This window comes from Ambystoma mexicanum, chromosome 3p, assembly GCF_040938575.1.
Source record: "Ambystoma mexicanum isolate Mex_15411 chromosome 3p, UKY_AmexF1_1, whole genome shotgun sequence".
NCBI lineage: Eukaryota > Metazoa > Chordata > Amphibia > Caudata > Ambystomatidae > Ambystoma > Ambystoma mexicanum.
In genome coordinates, this window is record NC_090925.1 from 190,962,443 (window position 1) to 190,974,861 (window position 12,419).

General features: G+C 47.0%; 1 protein-coding gene across 1 annotated transcript in view; it reads right to left on the reverse strand.

Moving 5' to 3' along the window:
- The window catches only part of LOC138580230 (asialoglycoprotein receptor 1-like), a 233,674-nt gene extending 223,221 nt beyond the window's left edge, over nucleotides 1–10,453 (reverse strand). Inside the window, exon 1 of the mRNA XM_069650599.1 lies at nucleotides 10,219–10,453. Coding sequence (XP_069506700.1) covers nucleotides 10,219–10,364 — 146 coding nt within the window. The 5' untranslated portion in view covers nucleotides 10,365–10,453. The remainder of the gene's footprint in view (nucleotides 1–10,218) is intronic.
- Between the last annotated feature and the right edge of the window lie 1,966 nt (nucleotides 10,454–12,419).

Consider the following 12,419-nt stretch of genomic DNA (forward strand, 5'->3'; position numbering starts at 1 on the left):
GTACTTCCCAAGAAACAAGAGGATGGATGATATAACAAAGATTTGTGTTGGAATTGATAAGATATGATATTTATAACGCACTTAATAACCAGAGGTTTCTAAGCGCGGACCCAGGGATCGAACCTGTGATGCTCCATGTTGTCTTGCTTCTAAGGCAAGCATGTTGCCCCTGAGCTATCCTCCCCAATTGGTTTGACAATGCCAACATTAGTTTCACATTGCCTGTAGTTACTTTTTAAGCTACCTGGTTCTGGAGTTATGGACCAGAAGGGATAAACGGGGGTGCAGCGTGCTCGAAGGGTGAGCCAAGACGACGGACCGCATGTTTGACAGGAAAGAAAAAATAGTGATCATGCTTAGTGGCTGGGACGGGTGAAATATTTTCTGGAGTTTGTTTTGACCAGTTCAAGCAGTAATTTTTGTGTCTGTGTTATGGAAATATGTTTCAGGGCTGTGATAATGTGTAGGATGGACAGGCAACAAGAAGTGATAATGGGTAGTGATTTGGAATGAATACTGTGTGCCTGGTGGGGGCAATGCGCAGGTATGTGGGCATCAGAAGTTTGTTAGAAGTTGAGGGCGCAGTCACAAATCAGAATGGAAATGTGGTGAGAAGTGCACAGGTGATGGGAAAAATGAAGATATGTCTGTTATAAGTGGATGTAAACCCCAATATCTTTGAGACTTTCACGATGGGATCAGCAGCTGGAAATTGGAAACTGGAATAACACATAAGAACAGAGGGAGCATTAGGAGGAATTAGAACTCACTACATTATTGGTTCCACACAGGTCAATATGTTTTGGTGTTCTTTGAATACTGATCTGAGTCTATTTTATGGGAAATGGAAGCAGCAGCAACGGACTTCGGAGACTGTGGGTGCAAAGTGGGCTCCATTTCTCGCAGAGAAGCAGTCATCCGGCCCTCAGCTGTGCTGCAAGAAAAAGGGCGGAGGTAGCAAGTTAAGGAAGGGGCCTGTGGTGGACCCAGTCATTGCTAACTCGTTTAAACTAGAACGTAAGAATGGGCTACCCAATGTAGCTTTAATACATATGCGGGAGAATTTTTTTGTGCATGGGATGGCAAGGACGAAGGATTTGCAGGAGAAGTGGAGGACATGGCTGGACACAAAGGCAGTGTGGTCACTACACGTGGAACTTAGCGGGTAGGAGGCCTGGACACCAGTGGCCGTCCACAAGGCAAGAAAGGTGGTCAATAAGGATCTAGAGATTTAGTGCACGAGGCTAGTTGTGAAGTGGGAGGAACAAGGGGCACTTATGTCAGAAATAGCGGATTATTTCAAGCTGGAGGCCGTGCACCTTTCAGAACCTGAGACCACAGCTACAGATAAGAAACTGAGGTAAGAGTATGTTACCCCCTATTTCAGGATGTGGGAGCAAAACGATGTTCTAGGCAGTAAACACATAGGTCTCACTCCTGACTGGTATATTTGTAGGCAAGGAACAATATATTTCAATTTTAAATCGCATTTTTCTTGCAATACAAAGATTCTTTGCAGATAGAAATTCCTGTAAATGAAAATAGGGCGTTTTCAATTCACCTAGAACCATACGAGTGGTCCTCTTTGTGGAAAGTGCCTCTGATCTGAACACATCACTTAAACAGTGCTGGCAGCATGAAGGGTCAGACGCATGCGCACCTGTTGCGCCCTATTTTTCTTTGTTGGCAGGCTTCCAAATTCCCACTCGCTACTAGCCATTGGCAAATGATAATTTACTCTTGGCGAGTACGAAATGGCATGCCAGAGGCCTAGTGAAATGATATGCCTGGCTAGAAGCATGCAACTTCAAATAGTTGCCCTGGGTTGGGGGTACTGGCTCGACTTTTACGGCCTTATATAGCTAAGTGTGTTGCTTATCTAGAGCACCTCATGGGTCAGAAATGCACAAATCACAGGTTTATGAATGTTCTTGTGCAGCACCTTACGAACTGAGGGCATTTTGGAGAGGGCACGATTAGTCTGGTTTGGTTCAGAAAAAAACACCATATCGGGAGGGTATTTCTGAGTACCAGAAATGTAACCAGCGCGAGGGCTACATGGTTTTTAAAGTTCTGCCCATGCAATGGCACCATAACACACTCCCTTACCATGACACAGCAGCTATTCCTCTACTCCATGCACAGTGACACCATAATCCTGACCCCTTCTGTGACAGTGGAAATCTTCTGACTGCAGCAAGATCATAACATCTCGCACAGCACGCACTAATCACTCTCCTTGAGACTCCAAAGAGATATTTGCAGCAGCAGACGTCATAATACTTCTTACTGAGGCACTAGTCTCACTGCATAACTCCAATCACTGCAGGCATGTAGTGCAGTGATCACAATCACCTCGAAATATGGAAGTGGCACCCTAACCCCTCACTGCAGTAACCCTTCCGAGCAGACACAACCCCCTTCTGCTGCAGTGATACTATATAACTCACAGCAGAGTCCCACAACAGAGCCTCTCCCACTGCGCATACTCCAGACCCCATCAACCGGCCCATGTGCCATAACTACTTCCATTGCATTCCCCATAAGCCCCCTTGCTGCAGGCAGCCTAAGAATCGCCCTTTATCTGGACACCGGCATACAGGCTCTCCCTTCAGTAAACATAACCCATTGTCATTGCAGTGGCACAATGTTTCCATGTGAAATGTTGCCAGGAAAATGTAGTCATGACTCATGTGGAAGAGAAGTCAGCAAAATGCATTTATTTCATACAAACATTGCAAAGTGCGAAAATGTTGCCAGTGATAAGGTCGTCAAAAAAGCTATTTTTAAATGCACAGAAGTACAAAGCTGTAATCCTACCAATGGCCTAAACCCCCAAACACCAGCCCTCCAGAATCATCTTAATTCCCTTTCTAACCCTTGCCCAGCTAACTTCAGCCCTTACTCTACCCAAACCATTGGGATTATTCCCTAATACTAACCCTTCAGCAAGCTAAATAATGTTATTTCCATATGCCTTGATATAAAACTCCAAATAAACATAAAATGAACAGTGATCCCTAGCCCAAACCTGTGCCCTTATCCTAACCTTCGCCTTAACCTAGTGCTTACTCTACCCTAACCTGAAGGTTTATCCTAAGCCATATCCTACGCCAACATCACAATCCTTCCCTAGAGCAGTGACTCTATACCCCCATTTTCTTACGTATTATCAGAGGCCTGCTCATTGCACCTTCACTTGGGGGTGCACACTTTTACATTCCGCTGGAGGTCAGAGGGGGCTGAGACTTATGACTCAACCCATGAATGACAACACAAGCAACCCGACACTTACTATTTCAGCCTTGTTGGACATTAACACTGGGTTCACTTTGAATATGACTTTACTGAGGCTGCACAGAGCAGTGAAAGGGGTTATGACTAATTACAATCCTTATCACTTTTTTTTAGCATCTCTGCTTTCCTCTTAAGAAATGTATTTCTAATGAACCAACCCATATTTTTAACAGTGTCGTGAGGATAGCTCAGGGGCAAAGTGCTTGCCTTAGAAGCAAGAAGGCTAAAAGAACAACACGTGTTTGATCCCCGGTCTGTGCTTAGAAGCCTCTGGTATTAAGCGCGTTATAAATAATCTATTATATCATAACAAACTCTTAAGTAGACAAACCCGTACAATAGATGATTATAATATGATTTTAAGTTCCACAGTTCAATAATGCTTCTCCAGAAGCAGTGATTACAAGCTGCCGGTCACAAGTTGCACCTCGATGAGCCAGCAAAACATGTACTCCTTCTGAGGCTGATAAAATGGTGGGGGCGCTAAGAGTAAGATAAGGGCTAATTCAGCTTGTGGTGTGTACTATATGCATTATCATTATTCATATTATGAGGGGTAATAATTTCAAGTTGCAAGCTACTAGCCAGCCATAAAAAGTCACTTGCCATCCCAATGCTGTACATACACACAGCACACCATTTCTTACTCGTCAAGATAAAATTATCACTAGCCAATGGCTGGTGGTGAGTGCACATTTTGCACCTTGATATTATTATATATCCACCAAAAGCGTATTAAACCATATATGAATGATATTTTGTGCACACAAGGGAATCCCTTCTAGGTTATCTCAATGTTGGCAATCAAAGAAACGAAGACCAAAGTATGAAGGTGGAGTTATTTGTCCAGGATCACAGATTGGTCAAGGGAGGGAGCCAGGCAACAAGCACATGTTTTCATTTTGCAGTTTGAGAACGTTTAGGTTTCACATCTCTCAGCCCATTAATACAGGTACCAGAAGGCAATGTGATGTGAGCCTAAAAACCAGGACTGGCTGAGCAACTCACACTAGACAAGGCCCAATTCAAGAAGTTATTTATCTCTATTGTGGGTTACACATGTGCGATAACAGTGTGTTCAGCGGGTGGTAATTTCCCTAAGAGGTGTGAAGGGTCCCCACTTCCACGTCTCAGAGTGGAGTGATTCATCGTTACCCACTGCGAGACAAAAAAAATAAAACTCTCTCCGGAGATGGCACCCTACAGACAATGTATTACCGGGGCTGAGGAGCGCCAAGGAATAATCCTTGACCTTCTTTGTTTGCTCTGAACAGGCCAAGGGAGAGCAAACAAAGCAGAATCACCGGTTGTTTGATGAGGCTATTAACATGCCAGTAGGGCATCTCACACCTGACGCCCCACACTGATGACTCAAGTGGAGCAAGTGGATAATCTCCAAAAAGCTTATTTTTTTATTGTTGCTTAAAACAAGGCATTCCAATTTCACTGACGAAATAGACTACCTTACAAATTGAAACCATTTACTAAAACTGAAAACCATCACCAGTTGAACCAGTTGATGTAACTTACTGTATGTTTAGTTTTATGTGGGAATGAATACATCTTGTATTCTTCTCATCCCGTTGTTAATGCTCTGAGTCCTGGCTTTAGACTCACATCGTATTGCATTCTGGTATGTGTAGTCCTGTGTTTTATGCTGACACAATCAAACTATATAAATACTGTACAATAATACAAAATAATGTGAGCTGAAAAACTGGAACTGGTCAAACATCCACCCTTTACCTCAGGCAACTAAAGATGCAACAGGAAACTGTATAGTGTGCAGCTGACAAATTCGAAAACAATGCAACCAGAAAATCTGGGCTTTCAGTTAGACTCCCCCCCTGACCAATGTTTGTGATGCTGGAAAGACCATTCTACTTAAATTGTTCTTATTTTCTTTGGCTGCCTAAATTGGGATCACCTAGACGGGATTTGGCGAGGTTTGAACTACACAAAAAGCTTCTCTCATGCAAGATTGTCATTAAAAAAACAAGATGTAGCCAGTGTGTTCACTCTCAGCCCTGGGTAAATTTAAATGTTGGCACCCTTGCTATAGCCCATACACCTGCGTGAAAGCAGCAACCTTTTTCACTTCACCCACCATAAACCCCCCTATTGAAAGCAACATATGTATCCCTTTATTTGCTAGAGACAGGCCAAGTGGAATCCATCCTCTAACACAACAATTACTGTCCCCACACACCTCATTGCAGGGCAGGTCCCTAAGAACTTTCACGCAGCCCGGTGCAGGACCTTGAACAAGCCCCCTTAAATGAGTGCCGGGGGGAACCACGTGCACTCTTTTAATTGTGCCCATGGTTCCTCCCAGCTTTCCTGTCTTTAGAACCAGCAAGTTTAAGAGTCTGTGCTCTGTGGTTCTTTAGTCATCCCTTGAATACATGCAATCCATACAGTAAGGCCTTACAGCCTGTGGGTATCCAGTGAAAATCTGATTAGGGAAAATGTCACCAGAAGGCGACATTTCCCCAAATTTGCACCCTGACTAAAATCAAACACTTTCCCCAAGTATTCTATTATTGTTATTTATAACCGCGAATGACAACCCTTCTAGAATATTTGGGGAAAGTATTATCAGGGTCGCAGAAAGAAAAATCACCTCCCTGACATTTTGCTGGCAAGATATTCACATGGAGCCCCTCCATATAACGTGCCAGACAGCCTCTGCATATGTAAATGGCCATTTGCCCACCTAGAGTGTGGTCCTTAGTGTGTTTTTGCCCTTTGATCCAGCTATCTTGTCGTGCATTATTTTGCAACTGTACCTCTCATACTGCATTGCAGTGGTGTAATTATCAATTAACTATGTACAAGAGCAACACTTGCTCCCTCTTGTCCATCGGAAGTCAATCTGGCATGGCTTGTGATGGGGGAGATTGATCCTATTGTCCAACTCTCCTTTTGTGGCCCCCCAGCACTCATCCTGCACACAATCTTGCTTTCGTCCTCAACACGGAACGGAAACTGCCCTTGTTGACCTCAAAAGTCAGATTGATGACATCAAGGACAAAAACAAAGCAGCTATCCTACTCCTCCTAGACCTCTCAGCAGCCTTTGACCTGGTTGACCACAAACTACTCTGCAACCACCTCTCTTCTGCTGCCCACTTCTCCCCCTCTGCTGTCACATGGATACAATCCTTCCTAGCCAACAGAACCATGAGGGTTTTCTCATCTGTGGCTGCAGCAGACCGCATCCCCATCACCTTCGGTGTCCCACAAGGGTCCCGCGTCTCCCCCACCCTCTATAACATCTTTACAAAGCCTCTCTTTGACAAGCTGCACCATCTGGGTGTCACCTACACCAACTACCTCAACGCCAATACCAACCTCTCCAAACAAGTTAATATGACCGCTTCAGCCACCGCCTACACTGGAAAACTAATCAGGGCCTGCAGACCTTTTCTATCTACGAACAGCTGCCTCATTCTGGCTAGGGCCCTCATACAATCGAAGCTTGACTACTGCAACAGCCTCTACCTTGGTGCCAACCAAGCTATAATCAATAAACTTCAGATCCTCCAAAATAATGCGCTGAGAGCAGCTTTAAATATTCCCAGAAGAGAGCACATCTCCTGCATAAGAATATCTTGCAAATGGTTATCCATTCAACAACAAAAAATCGACTTAAAAACCCTCTGCCTTACCTATAACAGCCCTAAACCATCTAGCCCCCCAGTACCTCACCCACAAACTCACTTTAAAACCAAACACAAGAATCACTAGATCCTCCAATACTCTCTGCCTCACCGTGCCTAGATTCACCGCCAAAAGAGCGGGGGGGCTCGAGCTTCACTGTCCTTGCCCCTCAACTCTGGAACACCCTACCGCTGAATATTAAATTGACCAAATCCTTCCAACTGTTCAGAAAACTAGTCATTAGTTGGCTTCTGGAGAAGGCAATCCTCAGATAGACTAAGCTCATTACTAACTGTATATATTGTACATACTCTGAAATGTTTAACCGCGAAATCTTACTACCTGCCTGTACATACCATATATGGCATATTACCGCCACAACTGTATAACTGCTATATGTACTGTAATTATGTAACCTGTCCTTCAGCGCCCATTTACCCCTGGGTCTGGAGCGCTATACTAAATAAAATAAACAAACACTGACAGCTCAAGTCTCTGACACCTCTGTCAGAAGGCTCGGCTTTACCAGAACCCTCCTTTGTCATTAGCAGGGGTGGAACCAATGTGATTATCTCGTTAGTAGCTCCCATAACTGCTAGGAATTCATGAGCGCACTTCAAGGCAACCATCCATCCACAACATAACTTCACGTAATCCCACCACACACTAGTAACTGTCAGGGGAGATACTAGGTCTGGAAAAGATCTGGGGCTAGGCTAATGTTGGAGCTGTCGGGACTCGGGGCTAGCTAGCCTTTTGGTTGTAGCCCCTGAGATTCCATCCGGGGATACAACCAAAAGACACAGGGCTATAGCCCCGCCCCCCCAACCCTCCAGCAATGCCTCTGGTAACTGCCTCCATGAATGTGCTGCCAGACAATAGGCGGAGCTTGTGTTCCTTCTCTTGATTCCATCTTCTTCTGGTGAAAACATTGAAAACTATGCATTTTTACCAATGATCCCTATCCCTAATTTCCCTAATTTCTCTACGTGCTGTGAGTTAAGTCTGCATGTCTTTGTCTCACTGACTTTTCCCACTCTTCCCCTTTAGTTCTCTCGTTGGCCGTCTTTCCTCTTCAACCCACAGGCCATGGTATGGATGCCACTGGGTGGGGGAGGCACAATTAACCTCTACGCTGATGACACTCAACTCATTTTCCGGCTGCCCTCGGCCACCTCCTCTCCCTCTCTCATCTCTGATTGCCTACCTGCCATTCAAGATTGGTGTGCCGCCAATGATCTTTGTCTGAATGCCAGCAAGACCGAGATCCTCCTCATCGGCACACCATCTCCATCCTTTTCCCTCACTCTCTGGCCGGCCTCCCTTGGCCCTCCTCCTACCTCAACCTGCGAGGCTAAGAACCTTGGTGTCATCTTTGACTCCACACTTTCCTTCTCGGCCCATATCTCTGATGTCTCTAAAAAGTCAAACTTCCGACTGCACCTCCTCAGAGGTACTCTGCCTTTCCTCTCCTTCCCCCAGAAGCTCATGGTCTCCCAAGCTCTGGTTCTCTCTAGCTTGGACTATTGTAACAGCCTCTTTCTAAATCTACCTGCCTCTACTCTCCGCCCTCTACAACTTATCCAGAACAGGACTGCGAGACTTGTCCTTGGCCTCAAGCCCTGGGATCGTATCTCTCCAGCTTTGAAATCTCTCCATTGGCTCCCAGTGGATGTAAGGATTAAATTCAAAACCCTATGCATTGTCCACAAGGCTTTCTGGGGCCTGGGTCCAAAATACCTTCAGCTATCCCTCCGCAAATACCTCCCCTCTCGAGCTCTTCGCTCCTCTACCTCTAACTCCCCCAGGGTCAGTCATTTTTCAAAGAAACGAGCTGGGGGTAGATCTCTATCTTCGGCTGGTGCCTCCCTCTGGAACAGCCTCCCTGCCACTCTAAAACTTGAGGAGAACCATCTCCTGTTCCAGAAGCACCTCAAAACTTTCCTCTTTGCTTCTGCCTTCGCTCCCCCTCTCCCCTGCTGATCTGTTCTTTTGGCACCGTGCACCTGGCCACCCTCTGTCCCCTGTGCCCAGGTACCTGCTCACCCTGCCACCTTCCTGCACTGCCTCCTGGCCACCCCTTTCACTGGGGACTGTATCTGTACCCATACAGCCCCCCCACGTTTCTTCTTTTTCTGCACTTATTCAGACTTACCCAGTCTGCTGCCTTAAACACAGCACTTGCCACTTGCTGGCTGCACTACCACAGTTTGCCTCAATTTTCTATTTATTTTATTTATCTGCGCTCCTCGGCTTCTGCACTTTCCACTCTCCCCCTTCCATGCACTTTTCTCCTTTTCACTTTCCCATGCACTTGCGCGTTCTCAATGTCACTGGGCCTAGTGAGATTGTTGTTTTTGTTCTCCCTTGCCTAGTCGCGCTCTGAAACACTTACGAGCGCGATACAAATGAAATATCATATCATATCATACATAGCCGGACAGATAGCAAAGCGAGTAGAGTCTGTCAGCGCAGATTTGAATTCCGGCAAGGCCAAACTGAACCATTCATTCTTCCCAGGTCGATAAATGAGCACCAGACACTGTGGGCAATAATAAACCGCGCTTAGATGCCTGAAAATTCGTAGCGCTATATAAATGCAAATTATTATTACCTGGACAAGGCTCTGCACTTTAAAAACGCGTTGGTGGCGATGTGTGCAATACAAATAACACATCACCACAAAGTGACTGGGGTTGGGGGCTATTACTCGTGCATGTCAACTCATCCTGATGTGGAGCCGTCACTCTGCCTTGGACAGATTTCACTCTCCAGACAAGCTGAACACCTTCCACGGACCTCAACAGGGCCACCCTCACAGCAAAACAGACCCTCCTTGGATAATGGGCTCATCCCATTTTTCTTGAATGGGGTCCCCCTCCCAAGCATTTGACTTTAGCCACTTTGGAGACTCGCCGGGTTGAGAGCTATGCTCCCCACTACCCGGTGACCCCTTCACACCTCAGCGACATCTCTTAAAGAGCCCCTCTCACCAAACACACCATAATTCCCCTCATCTCGGCGCGCCAGCATGACTGCCCTACGGAAGTTAACACCTTAACCCCTCGCGCTGCTGCATGGGCCCTCCCTGTAACACATGCCCGACAATGCGGCGTTCCCCGTCCCTGAGCTAATGCACGCACACGCACAGCAGGCTGGGCCGCGCGCCCCCCGCCCCAGGGCCCCCCGCCTCCTGGGCCGCGCGCCCCCCGCCGCCGCCGCCGCCACAGGGCCCCCCGCTTCCTGGGCGCGCACTCACAGGGTCGGCTTGGCAGCGACGGCGGGCGTGTCCGGGGTCATGCTCCCCACGTTGAGCCTGGACGCCCGCAGGAAGTTGAGCTCGGCGTAGGTGATGTCTGTGTCCAACTTGCCGCCGCGGGGTTCCGCCCGGTCGCGCCACTCCATCGGAGTCCTGCTGCTCGCCGAGGCCGCCTTCCTCGTGTATCCTGCTGCCCTGCCTGCGAGGCTGGCCGCGCGCTCTCCTGCGCCCCAAACTGCCCCCCTCCCACAGAGCTTTGACACAACTTTAGGGACATGGAGATCCTGGCACTGTCAGCTATTGTATCGTCCCCTCGAGCTGTCCTCTCCTCCGTGTCAGTGTAGTTCAAGGCGAACGCGTCCCTTCGCATTTCTATCTAAATTGGTTACTTTATTTCGCGTCCCCCGCTGTTGCTCTCTCGCTGTTTTCCATCCGTGGGCTTCTGTGGCTCTCCATTTCGCTTTTTAAAAAGTCGAATTAGCTTCTTTTTGTCATGTCTTTTCATACAAAGATGCGCCGTTAGCATATACCCGCCCTGCGTGTTGCTTTACTTTTCTCATGCAGGCTTAATTCCGCCCTCTACCCTTTTCTTGCATGTATCTCAATCTTACATTATCTGCCTGTTTTTTTGTTGGGTCCATACACCCTTTAACTGTTGGCGCTTTCATTTCCACTTTTTTGTTGCTGCTTGACCTTTTATTAGTTTGGTTGTAGCTACTACCCTTAGGTCTTCTGATGGGGGCTGGCAGTTGCACATATTACAAGACCCAAGGGGGTTTAGCATTCCTCGCCTCATGGTAATAAGGAAATTCCACTGGTGGGCCTACCAGGAATGCTAATAACTATTTGGCTCGCCACCACTGTATAAGCTACCTTAGGACCAGGTTTCTAGGGACTCCTGTCTCCCTGCTTCTCTTGTCCTTCGCTGCTTCGTTCTCTTGTTTCCTCCTCACTGCTACATTCTCCCACTCTTCTCCCTTTCTACATCTTTCTCATTTCCAGCTCTTCTCTCTCGCTTTCTTGCCTTCTCTGTCACTATTTCTTCTCCCTTCCCTCTCCTCTCAAGTCTTTCTCATCTCCTTCTTTTGTCCACTCTCCTCTGCACCACCACCACCTCCTCCTCCTTGCTTTCCCTAATCTCCTTGCCACTCTTTCTCCTCTGTTTATACTCTCCAATGTCTTACTGTCCTCCATTCTCATTTTTCCTCTCCTCACCACACACTCTTCTGTTCTTCACCTCCTCGCTCACACTGCCTTGCTCTAACTTGCATCTGCCCCTCCCCTTTACAGCATTCTCCTTGTATAGGTCAGTGGGGTTGCGGCTGGTGCATGTAATTGCCTGAACACGCTCAGGTGTGTGTGGTGTGAGCGTGGATTGTGATTGGGTATGGCCTTTGCAAACTACTGCTTCCTCCCTGTACTACAGTGTTCCAAGGCAAGATGGCTGTCTTCTGCTTCCAGGGTAATCAAGGACACACAGGAAGTAGCCTCATATTACGAGGAAGGAAATGCTATTCCTTGTGTTGCAAAGCTTCAGGTGCATTTGCTGTCCTAGCACCTTTGACTGTATGTTAACACCTTCCCTCCCATTGTTTCTGCTCAGATATTCCAGACCTTTCCCTTCTATGTGCTTCCTTGTTGGATCCTATTTCCTTGCATTTCATGCTTATTCTCGCCACTGTTTGATGCCCATCGTTCGTTCGTTCGTTCGTTCCTTTCTTTGATTCCTTCGTGCCAGTCATCTCTGCACTGACTGCTCCAGTCAGAAGTTTTTTTCCCCATTAGTGGGTTTCCTTCAGGGTTGGCACCCCTTCTAGTAGCCACCAACCTTCTAGCTGTTCTCCATATGGGGGCAACGTGGCATCTGGAAGAGACCAGCTGTTTCTCTTCACGCCAGGCCTGCAGAAACGACCCCAGATGAGACATGCCAGTGACCAATGCTGCCTTTGCTTTCCCTAACTACAGACATTCTTTGTGCATGAGGAACACATATACTCTGCTACAAACTTGTTCGATTGAGAGAAAAACACAGAGATGTAATGGACAAATCAGAAACACTTTATGGTTTATTAACCTGCTGATTGCCACCAGAGTCCATATGAGATTGGTATATATTAGGTCTGCGGATTGTTGTCAGAGTGTTGGCCGATAAGGACGCTGCCTGCTGGTCTCCTTTGAATTGCCTGCTGCTTTTCTAAGTT